Here is a 25,973-nt window from a genome sequence, read left to right as displayed (position 1 = left end):
GCAACACTTGCTTGCAGAACAGCCTTGGCAATGATTTTAAAGGTCTGAATAAATGGAAGACCATTAACCTGAAACCTAATCGCTTTTGAAGATCACCATTGAAGACACTGTCTAAAATTCCCACAGTTTTCCAGTGGGTTGAGGTCTCATAACTGCACTGCATATAATTAACATATTTATATATGTTCATTTCTTATATTTAAATCTGATAATTTACCATTATTTGGTCTAAGTACTCCCATTGAGATGGCCAATGTGTACTGCCCAGGATGTACTCTTTTGCCCTTTGACAGTGAGGATAGGGCAAGCACACCCTCTTCCTCAGCACAACATCTCCACTGATCCAATCCACTAGCAACTCTAGGCAGAAAACAAGACGGGGTCTTACCTTTACTTTACATAAACCTCACTGCAGACAACTCTAAAGCTGACCCAGCTGCTACAACCTGACATTAGAATAGCTGCATCGCAAAGAAAAGGAACTGGTTACCCCGGTAACCGTCAGACTTGGTCATAGCAACTAGTGTGAGCTTCTTCTTTTAAGGTAGGATTGTCCAACAGACTGTAGAGGCAAGGAGGTATTTGGAAGCTCCTGGTCTAGTGTCTCCTCCAAGTTTCCCTTCCTCGTGTTTCTCCATATAGTTTCCATGATCAGCTGTCCCACCCATAGTTCCACATTGCAGCTGCTAAAAGGCCCACAGCATCATGCTCCTTGGCTTAGGATTGGCTTTCCAAACCTTTTGTCACATTGCTCACTCAGATCAGTTATCCTTTATTTAGTCTGGCATGGTGTAATTAGACAACTATAGGATCTAAATAAACATGCAAGATACACATTGAACCCAAATATTCCACCTTGTGACTTTGAGGCTAGTCAGAAAGCACATAGAAATCACTCAGGTTGTTAAAGGCATCCGGGAAATTCTGGCAAGTTCTCATTTTACTATCTGGTTAAAGTTCTTAATACATAAAAAAAGTTATGGTACACATTTACGTTAAACGTTAAACATAATGAGTCATTCATTATCAATTAAGCCACAGTTTTTCCACTTTTTGTCTCTCCTGCTGTCTGCTAGTGCGACTGCTGCCATTACAACGAAATGATACTTTAGCGAGGCGAAGAAACCTAGCCGTGCTTTCATGTGGTAGCAGTTCGGACCACAGCTCTCACAATGTGAGCGATTCTTAATTTGCAACACAAACTGGAACAAAACACAGTGAATGTGCTAAACTTACGTTTACTCTGTAATTTTCACACTTTTGTGAGTCTACAGTGAGTTTCTGGCTCCACAGACAGCATGTTCGACACCCCCTGCTGTAAGTGACAAGTCCTCCCAGACTTCAGCAACAAAACGTCTCCTGTAGTTTAAGAGAACCACCAAATCCCTTTACTGTAGAGTTCAGGTTTTATCTATTAGTCTTATGTCATTCCCAGCCATCTGTGGCCATCTAGCTAATGGCTTGTCCTGCCGTCATCTATTTCCTTAACAGCCTGTCTAACTTAAGGTCAAGAGGGCTGGAGCCTAGCCTGGCTGTCATACAGTGAGACAAAGATGTGTACCACCACTATATACCATTGAAAGAAACTAAAGGACAATACCAAGATCTATAGTGTATACATGTAAGCATGTATTTTCATGCATTCTGGCTTTTTACTCTATTAGAACAGTTCTGGTCGGAGTCGTGTGAGACCTGTCCAGAGTCCTTAGCCTCAGCATCCCACAATCCCCTCTGTTTGACCTATAGGTAACTTATCCTCATTGACCATGCCCAGAGACCTTCAAACTTAGATCTCAATAGCTTTAACCATCACCAGAAAGAACAATTTTATTAACTGGAAAAAGAGAACAAAATCATCAATAAATCAGTAGCTCGATTTTCTAACAGATCATGCAAATTTAGAAAAATTTACTTTATGTATTTGGAACAAAAACAAGCGAAAATAACATAAAGACTGCCCATCGTGAGTCTTACAAACAACTCACCTCTTCACTGTACTATTTCTATTTGTTTGTTTGACCACTGCTTGATCCACTGACCCCCCTGTGGTCCCTCATATGGGTCAGCTTTTTTGTGCAAAGTCCTCCACTGGAGGACGGACCCAATTAACTTCTTTGGCCTAAGCCAGGCTGGGCCCCATGGGCTACGGCCTCCACCCCAGTCCTGGCTGCATGGTAGGACCCTGTAACCCTGTCTCAGCCAGGTTACACTGGATGCTTTTTTTTTTTTCCCTTAACACAGGGGGTCTCTGAGTCACTTTTTCTGGTCCTTTCTGGACTAATTTGCATTGGAAGATCCTACCAAAGTTTAATTGGCCCTGACAACATAACTCCTGGGATCACCAATACACATAAACCCCTCCATCGAGATAAGGTATCGATTCATGTGGTGGGTGGGCAGTAAGGAGCTTGGACATTCAAGAGGGACTCGGTGTAGAGCCACTACTCCTCCACATCAAAAGGAGTCAGTTGAGGTTCTTAGGGCATCTGACTTGGATTCCTTCTGGACACCTGCTAGGTGAGGTATTCTGTGCATGTCCTAGGAGGTCCCAGGGCAGACCCAGGACTCGCTGGAGAGATTATATCTCTGGTTTGGTTTGGGAATGACTTAGAGCTGGAAGAGGTGGCCGGGGTGAGGGAAATCTGAGCTTCTTTGCTAAGACTGCTGCCCCCTATGGCCCGAACTCAGATAAGCAGTCGAAAATAGATGGATAAATGGATGGATGGAAAGACGAAGTCCACCCTGGGCAGATCACATTTACGCCTACAGACAATTTACATTTACCCTAACATGTGTGACGAAGTCATGCAGGAGAAAATGCAAACTCTGCTCAGACAAACCAGAAAGTTTCTTCATGTAAAGCAGAAGGTGGATAACTGATGCTAATGGATGCTATCTTGTATGTTTAGCCCATAACAAAAACTAGTTCCTGCAAGTGTTCAGTAACGTTTGAATCAGTTATATAATTCTGAGTCATCCTCAAGCCAGAAAACAGAGGTAATTTCTTATTTTTGGCTGCGTTATCCAGCCCTTCATGTAATAGATTTTGGAGAAGGAAAAAAAGAAGAAGAAGGAGAAGCTTGAGGGCCGCAGAGGTTTTGGCTACTCAGGTACTCGGATCAGGGTGCTGCTGGTTTCGATCTTTGCACGGGATTTGTTGAGAAAATATAAAACATCATGAGACTCATCCTTTAATTCCTACAGATTACTTTATTGACATCACTTGTTGATCAAAAGGAAACGTCGAAAAGGCAGCATAACAGAACAGCTGACGACACAGGAGGCGGTTTGTGTTGCTTCTCCGAGTCTCTTTCCTACTGCATGTGTGTTTATGTGTTTGTTAAGCCGGTTATTGTCTCAGATGGGCTGGCATCTTGTGTATGATGAAAATAAGATGGATGAACACAGTCGTGGGTGGACAACAGACACCGGTGTTTGTGTGTGTTTGAGAGAGATGGAAACAGACTGTGTGTGTGTGTGTGGCCATTCATCTTTTTCTGTCGTCTGTGCTCATTTATGCTGCTTTGTGTTTATGCCTCTATCTCTGTGCGTGTGTGTCCTTCAGTTTGTGTGTGCGGGTGTGTGTTATATAACACCAAAGCGTCCAGCTGTACCTTCTCCCTCTCTCTGGCCATCCTCGCCCTCTGTTTCCCACTGGCCTTAGCTCAGTAAAATATTCATTCTCCTTCTCGCTCCTCCACGCTCTGCCCTCCATATTTATGAAGCCGGCTGTCGTCCGGTGTTAGACAGGTCTGCTGCGTCTTCTGCCGAGCTTCAGCTCCCCACGGCACCAAGATTTATGTGAGATTTATTTCACTGTTGCTGCTAAGTGGGCAACAACAATCCCCTCCTCCCCCCCAGCTCGTCATCAGCGCACAACCACAGCATGATTAGCACACTGTGTTTTCACAGACTTGTACCTCTTCTTTTCTTTCCTGATTGGATTTGTCATGTGTGTAGATTTGCCACAGTGAATGAGCAAATTTCATTCAATATGCAAGTCCAGTATAATTAGATAGGTCTTCAGTTTCATCCTCATTGTGACTCCCACGTTCAGAATGTCCTCTTAACTAAATGGGAAAATATGTTGTTTCTCATTGGCTCTAAAGCCAAACGCAGCTTTGCTGTTATCAAAATGATGCACATAGTCTAATCCACTGCTCTCGTGGTGAAGGTTTACTTAGGTTTAGCCACACACGATGGACAAATACTCAGTTAGGATAGAGTTTCAAAACAACGGGGAGAGTAAAGGGGAGCTGCTATAGTCACTTACAGTGGAAGCTCATTTTGAAACAATGAGGTCAGTGCACATAAAAGTATTCCCTGTGAGACTCGGGTTTCATACTCTTTCTACTTCTGGGTCTGTATGATGTCAGAGAAAGGGGATATCCCTGATATGCTAACCTCTATGCCTTCTGTTTTTGAGGGGCAGCCAATCAGAAGAGGGTTGCCTTAATTCTCTCCTCCATAAAGATGACATCTGACAAGCTCAACAGCACCTGTAATAACACATTTTGACATGTGCTTTGTATGTGCTTTGACGACCACTGGAATAGTTTCTGGGTTTTTCCAAGGGTAGCCATGGTAAACTGTACTGGCAGTGACCATCCTCACTAAGATTTGATGCACACCCAGTCATTTTGTCCTGGAAGTACGCCTAAAATATGACAGAAACTGCTCATTTCAGAAACAAGAAACAAAGCTTACTCTAGTAGTCCACCAAGGAGGAAAGGTGCTAAAGGAACAGGATCCTTTGTGGGTCAAACTACGTGCTGCACTGAAGCTCAGCATGAGAAAAATCAAGGTTATTTTGAACTGTAAATCCTGCAGAGATACTCTATTAGAGTTAGAATAGAGATATAGAACTGGTATGAATGTAATAGGTCCTCTTTAAAGGTCACACTTTGCTATCTGAACCATGTTTGACCCCCAAAGTCTAGTTTGATTGTCTTGTGTGACCATTGTGTACCTCGCCCACTAGAAAAGAGGGGACAGCGTGGGTCTTCTCTGGCACCAGTCACTCATTCATTATTGCTGTAACATCCTTGATATAGGATCTCAACCTGGAAGCCTGTGACGTTTCACAGGCTTCTTCAACTATCGGTGATGGCGTAGGGCACGATGAGCATCTGCTCAGTTGTAGAGCGGCAGGATGGATCGCAAGACTGTTAAAAAGCTGACTTTCCACTGCTTCTTAGGTGTGTCGTGATGACACTTGTATCCAGCAGCAAGTGCTTTGCAAGCTACCAGGCTCCATTCAGCAGACATGCCCACTCAACCTCAGTCAGTTTAGCTGAGAGTTGCAACAGTTGGTTGGTTTTCTTGGATTTCCGTGTGTAAATCGAGAGAAGCTATTCTCAGTTTATCCTGCGTTCAGTACAAAATCTACGATGGAGCAGGTGGTGATCCACTGTTAAATCCAGCCTCGAATAATGCAAGGCTTGTCATCCTTTGAGTCTGAACTCATTGCCTTTTACTGGCACGATTCAGTTTGACTCAGCAGAGAAGCCCATGACTTCCCGAATTCAACCGCTTCTTCATTGACAGCTGCGTTGGTGCAAAATGACTGAAAATCACTGAGTAAATAAATGCATAAGGCGTGTGAGAACATTGCGTGTCACTGCGCCAGAAAAGACCCCAAAATAAACCAAGACGCGAAGAGACTCGTGAACTCCACCGTACTGTCCAACAGCATCTGCAGCACAAACATTCCCATTTTAACGTCTTGCAGTCAGCTGAGACTGAAGAAGTCACTTGGATGAGTGACGAAACGTTTCTCCCACAAAACGTTACGTCCAGATGAACAGAATCAACTTTTGGAGATTCCCATTTTAACACTGAGGGAGGACTAGAGATGTTCTTTTCAGTCCAGGGTAGAAGTCAGACAGCCACAAGGGCAGTGGACTAAAAACACGCTGTGACTCTCATGGAGAAAATTAACTAAAAAACCTGAGAATATTCAGGTCTGTAACACTGGTGTGTGTAGGCCAGCGGGGGGAGTCTGAAAGAGGTTCTCTGGCACAGTAATCTCTATAAATTTGCATAAGAGTATGCAGAATCTGCAGGCAAAGGGCAGGATTTAAGGTACCAGCAGGTTTTTGGTATATCTGATTCTAGAGATCTTTTGAGCAAAGTGGGAATCTCATTTCCTCTTTTTTATTTCAATTACTAACTTTTTACAGTGCATTAGCATTTATACATATATACATAATGACCTACAGACATAAAAGGAAAGCTTTGCTCAGATATCAGTTTTTTCCCCAATTGCCTGAAATCTGCATGGTAACATACGACGTATACAGAAACCCCCTTTAACCCTACGCCGTGACCTTCCAAGTTGCGGGCTGCGTCGACGCAATGTGTAGTTGCATTTCATAGGCGCTGCAGGTCAGGTTGTATGGAAGGTTGTGGCGTAGGATTAAAAAAGGGGTTTCAGGTTACGTCTTAAGTTATGATGTAGATTTCACACAGAAGTCTCAATTAGGTGGAAAACAGCAGACCTGTCTATGATGTGTTATAGTACATGTTATACTTAGGCATTTAAACAAGTGATAACTGTTTAACTGATAACTGGACCGTGGGGTTTACCCTTCAGTAAACACCAGTAAGAAAATGAGCTTGTTATTATAAGCAGGATCTTATAAATCCATAGTTGCGGAATAAACGTGAGCTCACTGCAGATTGCAACTGAGAGCAGGGCTCGTGTTTTACAAGTGCCTGTTCTCCACCAATTTTAAGTCCCGTAGGGCTCCCTCACACTCCACAGCATGAGTCATAAGTGCAGTTTTGATTTGATTAGCGAAACTTATCAAAATGAACAAGAGAAAAATCATGTCATGTTTTAAGCCTGAGCTCCAATATTACACATTTAGTGAATTGAGTAGTGCTGTGTTTTTCTGTGGACTGAAATATTGCGGGTGCAGTATCATGAAAAAAAAAATTCTACTGTTTCTAATTTTTTAAAAGAGAAGATCAAAGTTTGCTTTTTTGCTTGCTGTGTTGAAATATTCATGTGCTGCTCCTTAGCAGTGATATATTATATTTAAAGCCTGGCGTTACACTCCACTGAGAGCAGACGTATTATATTCTGTACAGTTTGTTAATATAAAAACTTTGACAACACTGTTTTCCCTCCATCTGCACTTAACTGACTGTTTGTCCTTTGCTCTCCCCCCTGCCTGTTTTCTTCCTCTGCAGACAGATTTATTGTTTTCTTCTTGAAATGTGCAGAAGCCACGTTTGTATTCTGTGTGCATTTTTTCTGCACTTCTCTAATCAGCAGCCAGATTTTCATATTTATTCCTTCACATTAATGGTGAACTTTGTATTTGAAGTTTAACTTATGTCAGCCAGACGGACTCAAGCATTCATACATACTTTACCACCTCCTTAACGCTCAGCACTGACAGTTTCTTCAGTGTGCGTAACCGCTTTGTATTAATTCACACGTTTGCAGAATGATTTTACAGCAGTTTGAATTATGCAGATGCGTAAAACACTGTGCATGACTTCAGCCCTTGGTCTGATTTAATGCAGCAGTTATAATCTGCATAATTCTGCCGTTAAGTGCTGTCTGTTATTTTTGAGTGTTTTGTTCTCCCACTAACATTACACTGATGAAGTTCCCTCCTTTAAGAGGGCCACTTGGAGACCTTAACTGGAGTTGTTGACAGTCTTTATCAGAGTTTATAGTGAAGTTTTTATTTTAGTTTGATTTAGCAGCATAAGGCTTGATCTCTTGTACAGGGCGCCAGATGTTGTTGTACGACATTGCTTCAATTTAACAAGCATTCAGTTCTATTCTGTGGATCTATTTTTTGTGTTTTTTGGTATGTAGCTTAGCTTTAAGTTTATAACAGCTTGTTTTTCTGTTAGTCTGTTATGGGGGGGAGTCAGAAGTGCCCTCATTAGCACCACAGACTGTAGGTTTTTATTTTGAACCCTGAATTAATTTTACATACTTGTTAAGTTTGAAGCTAATGCTAGTAACCTCAGTTAGCAAAGCTGCATCCACAGCTGCACGGGTGTTAGCGTAGTTGCCACAAAAGACAGATGTGGATTGTATATGTAAGGATGGATATAAACACCTTACATATTCATTGTGTTTCATTGGGGTTTTTTTAGTCTGGAATTTAGCTTTATGAATTTTCCCTTTTCTTTTTTTTTCTTTCTTTTTTAAATCAGAAGTGGCCTCATTAGTCGCACAGACTACACACAAAAGACAGGCATGACATTGTACTTTGATCTTTATTTATGTTTTGGCAATTTGGAGCCAGAAGTTGATCTATTTTAATAAGAAAATGGTGTGCAAAGTTATCAGCTAATGCTAGCAACCTTGGTTAGCTAGCTGCATCCATAAAAGGCAAGATTGATGTGGGTACTATGATGTAATCCACTAATTTAAGCCTCAAGCTTAGCATTTTCACTGTTGCTGTGTTGCAAGGCTTTTTTTAAACCAGGATGGATCTGGCTAATAGTCTATTTGAACATAGACTTAGGGTCAGATTTACTAAACTAAAGGTCACCGACATAAGTTAGCATGTGACATAGAGCAGATAGAGATCAACTTCAGCTCCGAACAACAGGACACCTGTTAACCAAAGCAGCCACATCCCTAAATTTAGGTGTTAACAGCATAAGAAAAGTTATAGGAAAACTCACTCATCATACAGCTGAAAATGTCCTTAAACAGCCTCTTTTATTTTGTCTGTAGAGTTGTGCATTTTACCATGAGAGTCTATGGGAACTCACTCACTTCTGGAGCCAGAGGTTGCGGCTTGATTCAGATGAACAGTTGGAGTATACATCACCCATTGCATGGACACAGATACACATACAAATGAAATTTTCACTCACCAAAACTGGATTGAAGATTTTCTTGGTAAACTGTTAGATAACTGTGGACCAAGCTGTGTTATTATTATATTAAAAATGCCCCAAAGGGCATCTAAAAGTTTGAGTTCAGTGACTCATATTAGCTGAGGTGAACTTAGCAGACAGCACACATCATAAGCAACTAAACAGTGAGGGCACTTTGACTCTCCTACTAATGACAGGTAATCAAGAGTGAATTGAAGGCCTTGTTGATAAATTGCAGGCAAATAGTCTACGGCTTTCATAAATTAAAATAGATACATCAGGCACATCCAGCTCCTGATTTCTCAGTGTTGGACAGCTGATGTTTGAGGAGCTAAGTTTTATTTTCCTCCTCACTTGCTGATCACAAGGCTTGAGAATCGTTGGGGAAGCAGTTTTTTTGCAAGATTAGAGGAGAGTTTCTGGAAAGATGAAGAAAAAGAGGGGTTTTTTAAAAAAATCACTAATGCTGTAGTTCTTCCGTTGAGGTGGCACGCATTAGAGTCATCCACTAATTCAAAGCTGCACAATGTGACTTTAATGGATCCAGTCTGAAGAAGCATATTAGTAAACAGCAGACTGAGGAGAAATGTGCACATTAATGTGGCAGCTTTGTGACTTATTTGGCATTTGGTGCTTGGGTGGAACACGAGAAAGTTTGTTATTAATCCTTTTGTATGCATGACTCTCACAACACTCAGGCTGGAGTATTCTCGACATAATATGACCTGCAGGAATCTCTCCAAATAGATTCCCTCATAGTAGATAACCCTTTGTATTAAAGAGGATAGCTAATGGCTGAAGGGGTCAGAGATGGTGACATAGACTTTGACGCTGTGTTGGCCAACAGCTCTAAACTGTCATCTAAATGCTGTTGGTCACTCTTATGGCCAGAGGGCCAGTGATAAGAGAATGTGAATGTGTGTTATCTATGACTCAGGGCTGTGTTTAGAAAGCATTTACTTGTATATACTGTATACATAGCGGGAGAATTTTGTCTACAGGATTTAGGCTGTCTCAGGTGTTTCTGTCTCTTCATGTAATCCCTGACTGACTCCTTGATGTTGAGATCAGGAGACTGTGGGGGCATAGCCATCTGTTGCAGGGCACCTTGTTTTTGTTGCTAAAGATGGCTGAATTTCAGGCTCTTTGTCATGCTGCAGGATACATTTGGAACTCATCAGATGCAGTTTCTAGTCTTCCGGTTTTAGGCTTTGGAACAAATGCAAGATTGGCTGCAGGGATTTGCTCTCAATCTGCCACTTTAAAACTATTGTTGAGGTTTTCTTTTTTTATTTTACAGTCTTTTTCTATTTTAACATGTTGCAGTCATGTGAAATCTGATCTTTTCCCTTTTGGTTTGGGCCATTTTCATATGTGATCTGAAAGATGTAAAGACCTTCCTTGTTTTACCTTAATTCTAACAGTCAAAATCCAAAGTTAGTCAGCTGATCTGTGTCTTATGATGCAAGTCTTGTGGGGAGGCGGTGGCAGATGTAGCGAGAAGTAGCCTTTGAAATCCTGAAATGTTTGAAAAGTTTGTTTCAGTGAAGCCGTTCATGTTGTGATCACTCCAGGCTTTATATCCACACCCACTTACATACGAAGTAGCAGACATTGCACCAGAACAGGCACGTAACTTAAAAGTTTGCTTTTATCTGTTCAGAGATTTGATTTCTTGCCCTGAACATCACCTGAATTACAGAATTTACAAATTTAAGAAATAGCACTAATATGCAAATTGCTCAATTATAAATATCAAGAATATGGAGAAAGAATATTACAGAGGTGGAATATATATGATCGAAATTTGACTCTAACCTGTGAACTCTGTCATTTGCTATTTTACTGTAGAGTGTGTGCAAAAAGGGTGTAACTATTGCAGTGTTTACAGTGTGTTAGATGGAGGAGCTGTACAGGGAGATGGCCACGGGCAGGAGTGATTTCCTGTGTCGTTCAGTGGACGCTCTTTTGGATAAAGCTGGTTGCCTAAACAGCACAATGGTCCCAAACGCATTAAAAATGTATTTGGAATGGATAAAGCAGGCAAACATTAAGCTTCCTAAAGCCCCGACCTTAATTTAAAAATTGTGGACTATGCTTAAAAGCTAGGTGTGTACCAGGTAACCAACTAATTTAAATGAAGTCTGCCAACTCTGTCAAGCCAACGAGTGAGAAGATATCCAGCAAGATATATCCCAGAGGCTTGCTGATGGCTACCAAAAGCATCTTGTTGACATGCAACTTTCTAAAGGGATAGTTAACCAAATATTAGTGGGGGTCTATGTATTTGAGTCTATATGTATACTTTTGATCCTGTGTAGATAACAACTCTAGACAACTCTTGCGTAAAAACGCAAGAGCCCCAAAATTACCATGACATTCATGATGAGTGGATGTAAACTTGATAAACTGCCCGTGTTGTGACTAAGCAGCACAGGCAATATGCCAAACCCTGAAATTAGAAAATGAATAGAAAATTAACACTTTAGCCACCAGAGTTATGTTTTGAACTTAACAGTGACTCATAAATCAGTAATCATTCAAGGACTTCTATTTTTCACACTATTGCATGATTGTGGAAACACTGATAGCTTGAATATCTTATCACTGGTGGGCACAGTGTTACTAGATTGGTTCGCTGTCGGCACACAAACTCCGACTGCTCGGCAGTCTAACTTGATAAAAGAAAAAGAGGAGAACAAGCAGCCAGCTAGAACAAAGATATATATTGGTTCTCACTTGGGCATCCTTAAATCAGAAATCTATGTTTTAAAAAAAAGGTTGAGGACCTGAGTGAGACAAAGAAAATGTTTCCTGTGCCAAAAATAAATAAATACATTTCTTTAAAATTCTGGCAGTATCCTTTTACCCACAAAGTACATAAATAAAAATCACTATACAGGATTGTGCCATGCTGCTTCTCCTGCTGGTTGACATAAAGATAACAGTGTTGACCAACTGATGGATTGTGTGGTCGGGCAAAGGGGCAGCCTAAAAAATATTGCTAGTGTGAAAGTGGCAAAACTGCAGTTGTTCTAGTGGCCACGTGAGGGCTAGTTCCAGAAGGGAGTCAGTAGCCACAGATTATCATGTTAAGAAAATTAAGGGCATGGCTTCATTGATTGACACAACTGGTAACAGTTTGCTAAGCTTCAGCTTTGCTAATTAGAGTCATTAAACTGAACCTCTACTATCTGTGTGTTTCCCTATGGGGTCTTTTGGAACACTTTTAATCCATTGACTTGATGTATGGTACAGACTGTCCAAGACGTTTGTACTTCCCTATGGAAAGTCTAATAAGCTAACATCTGTGTTTGTACCCTGCACCTGTTCAGTTTATTGGTGCAGCTCGCTAACTATGCTAGTTGGCGTTAGCTGATACATTAGCTCCAAAAACACTAACATATGGTGCCCAAAATGCTAACTTGGAAGAGTCCAAAACCAGCAGGTGACATCACAGTAGCTATGTTCCTCTTTTGATACTGTCTGTGGGTGTATACAAAGTCCGAGTCACATGAGACAACAGCTTACGCTTGGATGGTGAAAAGGCTGTAACTATAAGGGTGGACATAGAATGCCAAGTCAGTTAGATGAAAACTGGGTGTGTGTCCTGTTGGTGCAACTGGCCCCTAAACAGTAAATCTGAATTGACCACCAAGGTTTTCAGTGAATGTAGCCTCACTGGTTGTTGGGTTCATCAGGATTTCAGCTCATCCCAAAAGTGCTAGATGGCTATGATCATGCCTTCGCCCAGCAATTTCTTCCACACTAAAGCCTTCTCATTATAAACCTCTGTCTTGTTAAGACAGGATAAATCCGTCCACAAACTGTGGACACTAGAAGCAGACTTTCTAAGAAGAATAAGTTTAAGTTCTCCCAAAATATGCTTCCATTCAGGTTTTTAAAAGCAGCTGTGGTGATGGTAGCATTACAACATAACTTTCTGCTCTTTTTTTGCTACTATTATTTAAAACTCAAGGCCGTAAAAAGACTATCTTTACTGTTCACTTATTAATTTTAGTTTTTAGTGCCTTTTTTTACGTTTATCTCCAAATCGGCAAACACACATTTCTTTCTTACCATATCTCTTCAGCTTTGTGCTTAAAGTGCCATTGTTACAACCTTTCCCTGAAAAGCTTGAACTCTGTAGAGGCCTCCAGATCCCAACAATAGGGACAATACTAAGTGACGTGAAACAACAAAACTGAACTTCAAAATGTCATCGTAGCCTCTTTCTGTCAGTGTGAATGCAGGCTGGGATTCAAAAAAGTAGATAAAGTTTTTTTGTCCATGCTAACCTGACTGTAAAATGTCGCAGATGCCCTTTAACTGTGTCAGAGAAGGCCCTGGTCAATGCTAGCTGTGATCTACACGAGCTGATAAGGTTTCACTCCGGTCAATACACATTACTGGACAGGTGCAGCATCGATCAAGTCCCGATGGAGGAGAAACACTCCAGCTTTTCTTATTTTAATGAGCTCACTGGCAGAATCATTTCAGATGTGACATTCCCTATTTTTAAAAAGTGACACCAAGTCCAATAAAGTTTGAGCTACTTGTTATAGCCTAGGGAAGATTATGAACTAAACCAACTTGCTAGGCTTTATTTTGTTCAAATTGACAGAGACTCTGATTCCCAGTTAATTTTACATACTGTACGTGTCAACGTAAATGCCTTTTGTGCTATTATGCAAATGCTTTGTTAATGTACCATGAGATTAAAGCGGGCATTTAGCATTTAGGCCAGAATTGGCTCTTGAATGGAGAGCTCAAACGAGTTCTTGTGAAATCCAGCCTGCAGCTGTACCTTTGACAGTGAAAAGAATAGTTTTTAGGGGATTTATAGATTGTTTGAACTTTTATTACTGAATGACCTTTATAATCGGGTGCTCTGTTTGCTTCTGAACCACAAAGTATTGCCTTCCTCTTCAGTAAAAGAGTCATTTTGGTCCACTTTTTTTTGTCTTTTTCAATCCTCTTTCCATAAAGCGTTTCTTTAGAGTGACATCGCTGTGAATTAGGCAAGACAAACTCACCCGTCTTGTTTCTTTCCTCAGGGCTTCTCAGAGAATTTTTCCAAATACAGGCTGAAGCGTGACGCGCTTAAATGCTTCGATTTGGTGGCATTTATATTCAAGCCAACCTGCCCAAACCGTAAATAAACCTGTTTGTGATCAAGCACCGGGCCTATGTGGCAGCAGGTAGGAAGTAAGAGGAACAGACTTGTGACTGAAAAGTTTTACATTTCTAGAGGCCTCTGAATCCTGATAATTGCTGTGAGAGGGTCAGAGTGTCCTTGAAGAAAGCACTTAGCACACAGCTGCCCTTTGGCCAGAGAAGAATATAATATGGCATGGAACAGCTAATTTCCCAGAGTGCTGTAAATATGGATGCTTATTCTCAGCACGCTTGGAGAAGTTGATTTTAATCTATATTATACTGAAAACTCGGCTGAATCTCAAGGTTGTCAGTTTGGCTAGACTTTACAGCTGCTGAACAGTTTAAGCTCAGGTGTACTCTATGCAGTCTGGCCTGCCATTCTTTAGGGCTTCTCTCCAAGTTACTAGCATGCATTAAACAGACACACTATCCCTGGGCTTTGCTGATTCAAGCTTCTGGCATGAATTTTGCAGACAGACTCATTGGATTTAGGACCCCTTTAGACCAGAGATCAATTCTAAACAAGCAGCTTATATCAGATTGTAGTGTAGGATTTACTATTCTGGTAAGGCAGCAGGGTAACAGGGTGTTTGTTTCAAAGTAGCATTCAACAAAAAGTTGTTTTACTTTCCATCCATACATTTTGTGATACTGATGTGCACAGCAGTCTAAACAGAGGCACCCACACTTTTATCTAGCCAATCACCCCCTTTCACTGTTCTGGTGGGATGTCAATGCATCCCTGTAGTTTTACCTGTTTGTCTCGCTCAAAACGCCTCAAGAGCCTCAGCTCTACTCTGAGCCCCTTTCCAGGAACCTTACATTCACAGCCTCATTCTTTCGGTCACTACCAACCTACTCTTGCTCTTTCCTTCCCTTACTCATGACATAGATACCCCTCCACTTGGGGCAACAACTCCTCCCAACCCAGAGTGGGCAAACCTAATTTCCATAGAGGCTAATAATGAGGAGAATTTATTCCAGACAACTCCAGAACATCATCTAATCAGTGCAAGTGGTGTCTTCAGAGTCTACATCAGTAATAACTGTTGCCAATTACACTTATGTTAATGAACTTAAAATTTTAAATCACTGCTTCAGAGGAAGAAAAGACTGGGACTAAATTAACAGTTGTGAAACTCCAAACAGTTAAGGCCTTTCTGTAAAGCTTGATTTAAAAAATAACTACATGTTACAGCAATCCAGACCAACACAACTGTGATTGGTCTGCTCAGTAGTAACATTCACTGTAAGCTCAGAATATTATTAGCACAAGAATAATGCATATAAAGGCTATAACTGTTCACCGTGCTATTGCAGTAGTATTCTTCTAACATAGTTTTTAACAGCACTGTCAGTTTATATATAGACTCAATCAGTTCTGAAGTCTTTTCTCTTTCCTGAATTTCAGTTACAAAAAACGAGAAGAAGAAAGAGGAGCCTTAACAGCTCAGTCATCTGTTATAAAAGTGTCTTTTTAAAAATTACAACAGAAATCCGCAGTGTTCTGGAAATTAATTTAGAAAATTAACTTGGACAGATAGAGACGAGGGAAGGCAGAAAGAGGAGGCCTAAAAAAGCAAAACACATTGAAAGATAACAGCAATGTGAATCGGCCTTGTTGCACTACACGTTAACATGCAGGTTTTCTCATTGGCACGTTTATAACAGATAAGAATAGAAAAATAAATCAAGAGTGGATAAAAGGACAGATAAAATAGCTTTGTGTCACCCTCTTATCTAACGTAATTAGGAGGCAACATCAAGACATAGTGTTTAGTGGTTCCTGAGAGATATCTGCAGTTCCCCGAGCTTGGAGAGCTCAGTGGAAAAGAATAGATCCGAGAGTGGATTGCACAGCCTCAGCCACCTATTAAACTTCTCAGACCGGGTAGATGGTTTGTTTAATACACTTGTAATGTTGTCTTAAACCGAAGGTAATGAAAAGACCGACCTAACCAACAATTTCAAGATGGGAGCGTTTTACCAGTTAGGACTTGCCTTCCTGGTGGGCACTCTTTTCCTATTTAAAAAAAAAAGCATCAGCTAGTCATCCATTTATTTCACTTATATAAACATACATGACAGGAAATGAAGCCAAAATGTGTCCCTGCATAAAGAGGGGCCTGATAATTGGATCAGGACCCTAGTTGCGGTTTCTCGTGATCAAAGTAAACCAGGCCGCTAACCGCCAAGTGTGTCCTTCTAGGTCACCACCGTCCTCTTTCATTGTCCGGGCAGCAGACCTTTCTCTGTAATGGACTGATCAATTCTCCATGCTAAATCACAAGGACAGAGACATGACATGAATATGTGTACATGCAACCACACACGCACACACACACACACACACACACGTACACATATTTGTCTGTGTACACAGACAAACATGTACTCGGGCTATGCTCAAAGAGGCGTATTGTTAATTTCTGTCCCCCGCCCCACCACCCCTTCATCTTCCTAGAGGGGAGAAGAAAGGGTGACCCAAATTTGACACGACCAGGGTGCATATTGTCGAGGATGGTTGGGTTTATCTGTGAATGGGTGCACTGTATGCAAACACACAAAGATGCAGATTTGTGCATGTAGGCGTTTTAATATGATCAATAAAGCTTAAATGGTGATTTGTGCGAATAATCCCCAGGTTAACACATACAAGAGGAGGATTCATTTGTACGCTCGTAGAAGATACTTATAGGCACCTGCCTGAAAGATACTGTTTCTCTCTCTCTCTCACACACACACACACACACACATGCAAACACACGCAAACACACACAATGTACAAGTTAGTGATGCATGAGTGCATGGCCTGCTTGTCTGGACAGAGGAAGGGGGTGGGGTAAGACGCTCTTAACCACTCTCTGTGTGTGTATGCAAGAGTGGGAGTGACCGGCATACCTTTGCACCCCAAACGCCAATAGCATCCCTCCTCCCCCTCCCTCGTTTTCCCACCACAGTTCCCTGCAGTCATGTATCCGAGCTGCAGTCGATGCAGCGGAGCCCGGCTGCTATCTGAAGCATGGATATACAGCAGCTGTTTAACTTCCCTCCTCTTCTGTTTTAGTGCTTCTGCCTTTTGGATTTGACCTCTCTCGGTCAGTTTTCAAACTCTTAATGTTTACTTGATTTCTATGTTGCTACTAGTGAGGTCATTTAAAATGTACAGTGGAAAGTGCTGGAGAAAGTGTCAGCCTTAAAGTGAGTAAAAGTTGCAATGCTGCTTGGGAGAATATTGTTAGAAGCGAAGGTTTTCCATTCAAGCGTTACATAAATGAAAGTGATGGTGTAGGTTTAAGGAAGTTTGCAAGGTAATCAATCTTATTCTGCATGTAAACTCTTGGTGATAGTCAAAGAAATGCAGTTTAGTTTATTTTTATTTTATCTTTGTGATCATATTTCTTTGATGTATCTTGGGTTTTTTGGAACCAGACGGTTTGGTGAAGAGGAGTAAACTGTTAAATGGTAATGTTAATGTCAGCGAGCTTAGTTAGGAAGCTACGAAATATATAAATGCATCCTACCGATTGATACCTGCTAATTAATGCTAATAAATAACACTGAGATAAAATACTAGGATTTCACTTATTTAATCTGTGATTTACCAAGTTAGCTTGCAGAGATTTTGAGGATATTGTCATAAGCTCTCCACAATGGCCAGAAACTGGTGCCAGTTGGGCAGATTGGTTGGAAACACACCTCTAAGTTTGGAAAATAAAGCAAAGACCAAAGTAAAACTAAAACATACTGGAAACAATTGGAAGATGGGTACGCTGTAGTCATAAATGATAGGCATGGTCAGCAGCAATACTTAGGTAGGCTGTGAGTTTTAAATGATGCACTATTGCTACTAAGGGGCCCAAGTGTGAGTAGTTATCCTCCACACCACTGAACCACCAACATCCTGAAAACCTGAAACAAGGCAGGATGGATCCATGTTTTCAAGTTGCTTGTCACAAATTCTGACCCTGCCATCTGAAAGTTGCAGCAGAAATTGAAACTCATTAGACTGGGCCATCTCTTGTCCAGTTTTTGTGGCGCTTGTGTGAATTGTAGCTTCAGTTGTCTGTTCTTAGCTGACAAGAAAGGCACTATGTGTGGTCTTCTGCTGCTGTAGCCCGTCTGCTTCAGATCCAGAGATGCTCTTCTGCATACCTTGATTGTAATGAGTTGTTATTTCCATTCTCCCTAAACTCTCTTTAAATTCTCTGAAACTAGAGATGGTTGTGGAGAAAAATCCCAGTAGAACATCAGTTTTTGAAATACTCAGACCTGCCTGTCTCCATGCCACAGTTCTCCATTCTGATGCTCAGTTTGTCTACATGTCCAACTGCATCAAGTTTCTGACATGTGATTGGCTGATTATGTTTGCATTAATGAGCAGTTGAACAGATGCACATAACAAAGTGCCCAGTCAGTATATAAATTACACTAAGTTAAAAGGTCAGGAAGCCATATCGTCTATTTGTTCTGCAGGAACAAGTTAAACCTAAATGGATTTGGATGTTAGATAAATCAGAAGCATGCTGGATCCTATTTTTATCTTTCAATCTCCCACCCTTCGGTACTGGCTCAACTCTGCCAGCATCTTTCTCCCTCCCTGTTAAGGCTGTTAGTTTTGACAGATCGGGCCTCATTGGTGTGAATTCCCTTCCTCCTCTTCTTCCACTCTGTTCTTTTTCTCCACCTACTTCGTCTTTTTCGGTCTCTGATTTTCAGCATTGTGCCATTTCTCGATCACGTCTCCTTCCACTGTCTCGACTACACACCTTTTACCTTCTTTTTCTGCCACCCCCTACATCTTTTTCTGCATTTTCACTGCTTCTCCTCCTCTGTTGTTTGACATATAGTTCTTCCTGAACTATTTACTGCTTCCTGCATTGTCCTCCTTCTCAATGCTTTCTCATTTTATTCTCTCATATCTATACTTTCTCTTCTCGGTTCTTTTCACCTTCACTTCCCCCCTTTTTTTGTTCTATCTCTTAAAAAGTTACCTCTGCTTCTTTTCCCCTCATTTTCCTTCCCTGCTTCCTTGCCCATCTTATCTCGTATCCTTTTCTTCCTCTGTTATCTGCTTCTCCTTCCCTGCAGCTCTTCCTCCTCTCCCTTTTACTCTGCTTTATCACTCTGTATCTTCGGACTCTTGCTGACACCTCACTTCGTTGGGCCACTGCAGCTGGATAAGTTTTGGCTTCTGCTCGCTGTTTACTAACCAGCTGATCCTGCTGTTTTTGCATGCAGCAGCCGGGCGATTTTGAATCAATTATTTTTAACACTGCAAAATCGACAGTTTTCTATCATGAGCGCCGGGGTTTGTAATAGGCCTCTATATGAAAACAAACTGCAAAAGCAAGCACTTACAAAGTGAAGTGTCTAATAGCTTTCAGAGGAATTAGCAAATCCAGCGAACAGGCCAATTTATCAAGACATCATTAGCATTTATGTCAAACAAAAAGTTCTTATATGTATATTATGAATGTTACAATTCCCTATATTTGCTGTCAAGTGGTTATAATAAATCCTCTCTATGTGGCGAGTTTCACCATTGCTGGGATGCATGCATCTGCCAGCAGGAGGCTCCCTCATATTTCAATATAATAATATCAAATAATTTCAAAATGCTTTCAGTTTAGAGAAAGAATGAATAAATATTCCACTACAGCAGATTCTTAAGAAAAAGGTCTGCTTTGATGACTTTGTCTGCTTTCCTGTGGAGCATCATCTGCAGCACATCGTCTCCCCTTTTACCCACATCTGTAAATCTCTGTAGAGGAATCCTGTCCTATTTCTAGGATCACCAGGAGTCGATAAAAAAAAGAAAAATTTGCAAAGTGAAAATGACTTGGCTCATTATTTTTTTATTACAGCGTCATGAGCCGCAGGTTCTGTGAATGATGCAATGAGTAAAAGTCAGGTTTTGTCTGTTCCTCTCTATCGGTTCATCACAGCAGCTACAAGATCTTTGGCAAAGGTGACAAACTGTGTGTGACATTTTTCAGAGGTCCCTCTTTAACTAGTCTCTAACTGCAGGATGCCACGGGCAGTAAAACCAATACGACGTTACATTACATACACAACAGTAGTAATGTAATGGTGGCAATCTGGGATATGTGCAGTGACATCACTAGTGGGATCACAAGTGCTGATAGTGTTAGTCAGTTTCTGTATTTATTATTGTCTCAATAGACGCTATAATGCTAAAAATGAGAGAGCTGGATTAAAAAAAACACATATGTAGCAGAGACAGGGACATTTAAGTGCACCTGTTTAAAAAAATGGGACATTTTTGCAACAGCAGCACAAAAATTAATAGGAGTCATGTAGTAGTAATGTTTCTCTAATTGCTTTTGAGTTAGCAAGTGTGCGCATGATGCTTATTGGGATTAATGAGACAGACCACATAGGAGCATTAATACCAACCAGATTAAGTTGGTCAGTCTGGGCAGGAATGCTAGCCTCGGGCTGAGAGAAGGCAGGTTGTTTAATCGGATCCCGTGTTTTTTTGAACTTTACTTAAACAGAAAAGAATTTGCAACCTCATACATCTTAAACTCTCCAGCTTCTCAGCCACCTAAGCAGCTTTTATCATTCCTGAGCATTTTCCTGTTCTCTTTTCTCTCTTCTTAGTTCTCCAGTCTCTCATTTTTCCCATTTGCTTCCCTTTTGAAATATTTCCCGCGTACGATAAAAGAGAATAATTGACAGCATATGTTGGAAAATGTGTTCAGTGTCACACTCATGAGTCTGATCTCGTAGAAGCCTTGTTTCTGCAGTTTTTCATTGTGATGGTTTCACTTCAGTTGAAATAATATCTACTATCTTTGAGTTTATAAAGCCCTTCAAACTCATCAGAGTAACTTTCAAAGTACTCCTTTATCTGAGCTTAAAATGACAGCTGACATACATTACTGCATCATCTTAATCCACGCTGAAGGTTATAAATGTTTGCTGTGTGTGTTTGTGTGTGTGTGTGTCCCGTTTCCTCTGATGTTTAGAGCCATAATTGCACTTAGAATAAGTGAGATCATACACAGTTTTCTGCTGCTGGCACTTTTTATTCCAGCAGAAGGAAGATGTCAACATCAATGATCCCAAATGCCATTAAAAAACTGCACTAAATCTGTGGGTGGACTGCCTACCCTCGCACAAAAACACATCATTATCTTTCTTGTGTTTTGTGGTTGTGCTGCTGTATATTAATTTCTATTCACAACTCTATATTCCCGACTCCAAACACTCCCACGTTGCGGCGCTCACTTAAATCTGACACCTGCCAAACTTTACGGTGAACCGCTCGCGTGTTTAAATGAGTTTACCAGGCATGAAAGTTGTGCAGCAGCCATTAGAAAGTCATAAAAACAGATCCCATCACCCTGCAAGGTCTACTACTTTACCATATGGAAGACTATTTAGATGGAGGTAAGATAAGCAGCCTGAGGACACTCAGGATATTCCACACAGACAATGATAATTTAAAAAGCCTCAATTCCTTCTATTTTCTTATACAGTGGTATTAGTCTTGTTAAATACTTTGCTAATTAGATGCTAATTTGTCTGCTGTTTGGTGCTGGGAAACAGCTGCCTTTTGCAATTGGAAGTGCTGATGAGAGTGGAACGGAAACTAAAAGTTGTGAGCCTTCAAATTCAAGACACTGAGCTGACAGATGAAAGTTTAGACTTTAGGGTTTGAGCCAAGACATAATTTGTGCTTCTTAGAAGAAAAAATGTCCAACTTTACAGTAGAAATTAACATTTATAGGCTGAAACAAACAATAGTTCAGGCCTTCATAGCTTTTATTGTTCTTTGATTACAACTGTACATTTTACTGACTAATTTGTATTGAATCGTACAAAATATACAAGAAGTTTGTGCTTAGTTTTTGTTATTACTCAGCACAAATGAGTAGACTGATCTTCCTACATGTTGCACCTACTGGAGCTACTTGGCCATGGAAATCAATGCCATCAAGCTCCTGGTGCAGATTTTGTGCAGAGCTTAATGGCAGAGGAGCTCTGCAGTTACGGAGTGAGGAGAGTGTTGGTGACTTTTACACACTATGCGCCCCCAGCAGTTGCTGTGGTTTCTAAACACGTCGACTTTACAATAATGCCACTTACAACTGATCTGAGTTTGTCCATATACACACTTTGCCCTCGCGATCAGAGATGAATGACCGGTCTTTTGATCTTCGTAACTGAGGCTAACATCTTTCATAAAGAGCCTGAAATCCTGAAAACAACTTTGTTTCTCCCAATTTAAACCTTAGTTTATTTATCATATACACAGCATTCATTCTTGAGACAATTTATTCTTTCTAGCTTGTTGTCATCTGCTTCCTTATATTGCTAGGCAACCATACATCACCAGGAAGGAATCCATATTGTTCCGGGAAGTTCAACTCCAAGCTTTTTTCACCTCACTGACACTGCTGTTTCTCTAAAGCTGCTCAGTGTCTGTGGGGGTGTGTGTCTGTGTGTGTGTGTTAGAGAGCTGAGTGAAACATGGGGAGTGTGTTTTGGGGTAAAGGAATGGCTGAAAGGGGGAGCGTGTCTATGTGTGTGTGTGTGTGCACCAAGAGAAAAAGGGGGGAGGTGGGGGTTAGGAATCTGTTTACAATGGCCTGAGGGAGCTGCCGGAGAGGGAGAATCAGTCTGATATTTGGAGGTAGCCTGCGAGAGAGTGCGTGTAACACAAAGAAAGAGAGTTTTGGAGAAGGAATAAATGAAAGAAGAGGAAGGGATGGAGCCCTTGGGAGGATTAAATACAAACTGAAGGAGTCATTTAAGGCACAAGTTGAACCAGGAGTCACAGGAGGGAGATTGCAGGTTGATGCAAAGCAGCAGTCGTCCCTGATCTCCACTTTCAACCATGCAAATAAGATTTAGTTTAGTTGCATGCATGCATGCAGCAGAAAGCAAGTTTATGCATGCATTTATATCTTTTTGTTATTTTTGCTCTTCTGTGTTTTCAGAGTTTGAGGAGCAGTTGTACGACACCAAGCTGACTGGTCAGACTTTCCGGCATCCGTCCTCACAGAGCTCCGACGACACGTCCACCTCCCTCAGCCGATCGCCCATCTCCCTCAACAACAAGAGGCCCGACTTCATCTTTCTGGTAAACACACACAGACGCACGCATGCAGGCTCATGTTTACACCCATCTTATTTGATCAGGAGGCTCCGTCACACCAAAATGTCACCTCTCTGCTGAACAAACACCCAAGCTCAGATTTTATATGCAGCTATTTGAAGCTGCACATCTTTAACAAGCAAACGCAATAAATAATCTCCACCTTTCCTATTTTAAACTCGCTCTTTTTTCCACCTCTTAAACCTGTGAAACCTGACTTCATCCTGCTTCTGCTAAATGCACACACACACACACACACACACACACACACACACACACACACACACACACACACACACACACACACACTGTGTCCACTTCACTTATCTTCTTCGTTTTTCTCTCAGAACAGCAAGACACCAGACTTCACATTCCCGCTAAACTCCTGCTAACCTACTCCACACGACTCCATCTGCCCTTTTGTGGTCCTGTTTCCACTCTTTATTATTTCTCTATTGTTTCCAATCAGCGCTTGATATTCATTTTATGTTACCTGCCTCATTTTAAAGGCTCTTCCCCCTTTACAATAAAATTATAGGCAGTATAAATCTGTCTCTTTTCTCCATTTCATTATTTTTCGATCATCCTCGATACAATATCCCACAAAAGCCCATTCCTTTGATTAAATCTTGTGTATCTTGCCATTTCATGCTCACTGGAATCATCATTTTAATTTGATTTATCAACCTTGAGAGTGCGGCTATAAATGAAATTGTAATCCTCAAGACTTTTTCAAAATATGAAAATGGTGAGCGTTTTTCTAGCAACAGCTTTTTATTTAGTTTATTGTTTTTTCTTTCTGGGGTTGTGCTTTTTATGCAGGCCCTTTTGTTGTTGCTCTGGGAGTTAGCTTTGTGGTGCAAGATCTGAGATGTGCAGATTAGCCACAACCTTAAAACCACCTACTTAAGTGTGTGTAGGTTTTTCTTCATGCTGCCAAAACAGCTAGCTGCTGGGGTATGGACGTGGTGGCACCTCTGGTGGTGTTCTGAGCCTGCACCAGTACTTTGGCAGTGGAGTCTTTATGTCCTTTAGGTTGCAGGATAGAGCCTCCATTCATCAGACAGCACATCTGTGCATGCTTGATCAGACTGGGAGCCTTTTTGTCATGTTCTTCTGTAGTATTGTCCTGCTAAGGGAGTGTCAAATTTTGACAGTTCCTATCTGAGTAAGATCCATAATAAGGCCAATGACCCAAGCAAAGGCAGTATAAATGACGATTGTAGCTTCTGAATGTGAAATGGGAAGCCAATGCAGTCTTCTTCTCACCAGCAGGGGTGATACCTTTGCTTGTAAAAAGCTCCTGGTTTTTTAGAGACTTGTGGGTAAATGATCCCGAACCCTCAACATTCAAACAGAAAAATAACAACTTCTTCATAGCAGGACCTCAAAAACTAATAGTTCACAGCAGCTATATCCATCTTTTATACAGTCTGTGGGCCTTAGATGGAAGATACATGGTAGCGTAATAAAATGATTAACGTTATTAGCTAAAGAAGCAATAGGCCAGTCCTGTACTGAGCTTCATGCAGAAGCTTTGCTGTAGAGAAGACATAGTAGAAATAGTATCAGCAAGACGTACTTATAGAATAGATTTGTCCAACAAAATTTGTCACGTTGACCAAATTTCTCTTATGGATCTACACAGTTGTCCTGAATGTCCACACAAGTCATTGACGCAACTTGGTAGCTGATATTTCGACCTGTTGTATACAGTATACTGTATACAACAGGTCTCCTAACTATCTGGCAAATGATTGGTTGTATCGTCACCTTTGGATGGGATGAAACTCTTTCCAAGGTTGTGACTGATTGGAATCAGGGTGTGCCCACGGGCTGACAGCCACTGTCGCAAATGCTTGCAATCATTCACTGGCAACAAAAAATTCAATGCAGTTCCTGAACAACTACTAGTTTTTCCTAGTTGAACATAGGTTGCCATCCCGTTTTTATGTTTTAGCCATTAGTGGCATTAAGGCTCCTAAAAGTCTTTCATTTCTCTTTTTGTTATAGTATGACATGCCAAATGGAAACTCAGTCTGCGTTTGGCATCTTCTAATTGCTGTGTCTCTGTTCACATTTACATGTCTGTGCTTGTGTGTGTGTTGCCTCTGTATTATTTGAACTTCTGCGCGTTGTTTGTACTTGACTGATCACTGATGCAGATTTGCTCCGCTCAATGAGGACTGATAATAAAGACTCCATCCTTTTCTATTAATGATTGTAACTTGAAGTTCGGAATGAGCATGTCTTCTAATTGGCCGTTGGACAGCTTAATTCAGCAAATCGGCGACACAATGCACTATTCCAACAAATTACTGCTTCGGCATATCAGACGGTTTTACAGCTAAAAGTTGTGTTGTGACAAAATGCTTCACTGCTGTTGTCATCATCCCTTTATTTTTTTCCCATAAAGCCGAATTATCCGAGAACTGTTGCACAGTATATCCCGCCCCCTCATTCAGATTTCTCAGGATTAGTCATCGTCCTTTTCACACTCTCAGCAGGTTTCTACAAACAAATGCCAAACCATTTAGTGTCTTCCAGATGGAAGTATCATTAGCACTCGCTAAGAAATCAAAATAGCATGTGACGTAAGTGCTTTCTTGTCAGCCGGCGCCTGCACATTGAGGACTTACTGACTGATTTTTGAAGGCGAGAAAGAGAATGCAAACATAGATGTTAAATTGCTTCAGGGTGTCTCAATGATAATCTATGATCACAATTTGTCAAACAGGCTACAGCTATACATAGAGCCTCTCTCTTTTCACTCTTTCCCTTTTCCATTAGTACTTCTCAGTCTATTTCCCCAGCTCATTGAACT

General features: G+C 41.1%; 1 protein-coding gene across 4 annotated transcripts in view; it reads left to right on the top strand.

Annotated features, from left to right (window-relative positions):
• The window catches only part of nhsl2 (NHS-like 2), a 164,136-nt gene that overhangs the window by 105,284 nt on the left and 32,879 nt on the right, over window positions 1–25,973 (top strand). For all 4 annotated transcript variants that reach the window (XM_040031910.1, XM_040031980.1, XM_040032069.1 and 1 more), the window contains one exon: window positions 22,992–23,134. In XM_040031910.1, coding sequence (XP_039887844.1) covers window positions 22,992–23,134 — 143 coding nt within the window. The remainder of the gene's footprint in view (window positions 1–22,991; window positions 23,135–25,973) is intronic.

Source organism: Simochromis diagramma, unplaced genomic scaffold, assembly GCF_900408965.1.
Source record: "Simochromis diagramma unplaced genomic scaffold, fSimDia1.1 OVJJ01000382.1, whole genome shotgun sequence".
Classification (NCBI taxonomy): Eukaryota; Metazoa; Chordata; class Actinopteri; order Cichliformes; family Cichlidae; genus Simochromis; species Simochromis diagramma.
This window is presented reverse-complemented; position numbering and strand designations above follow the sequence as displayed.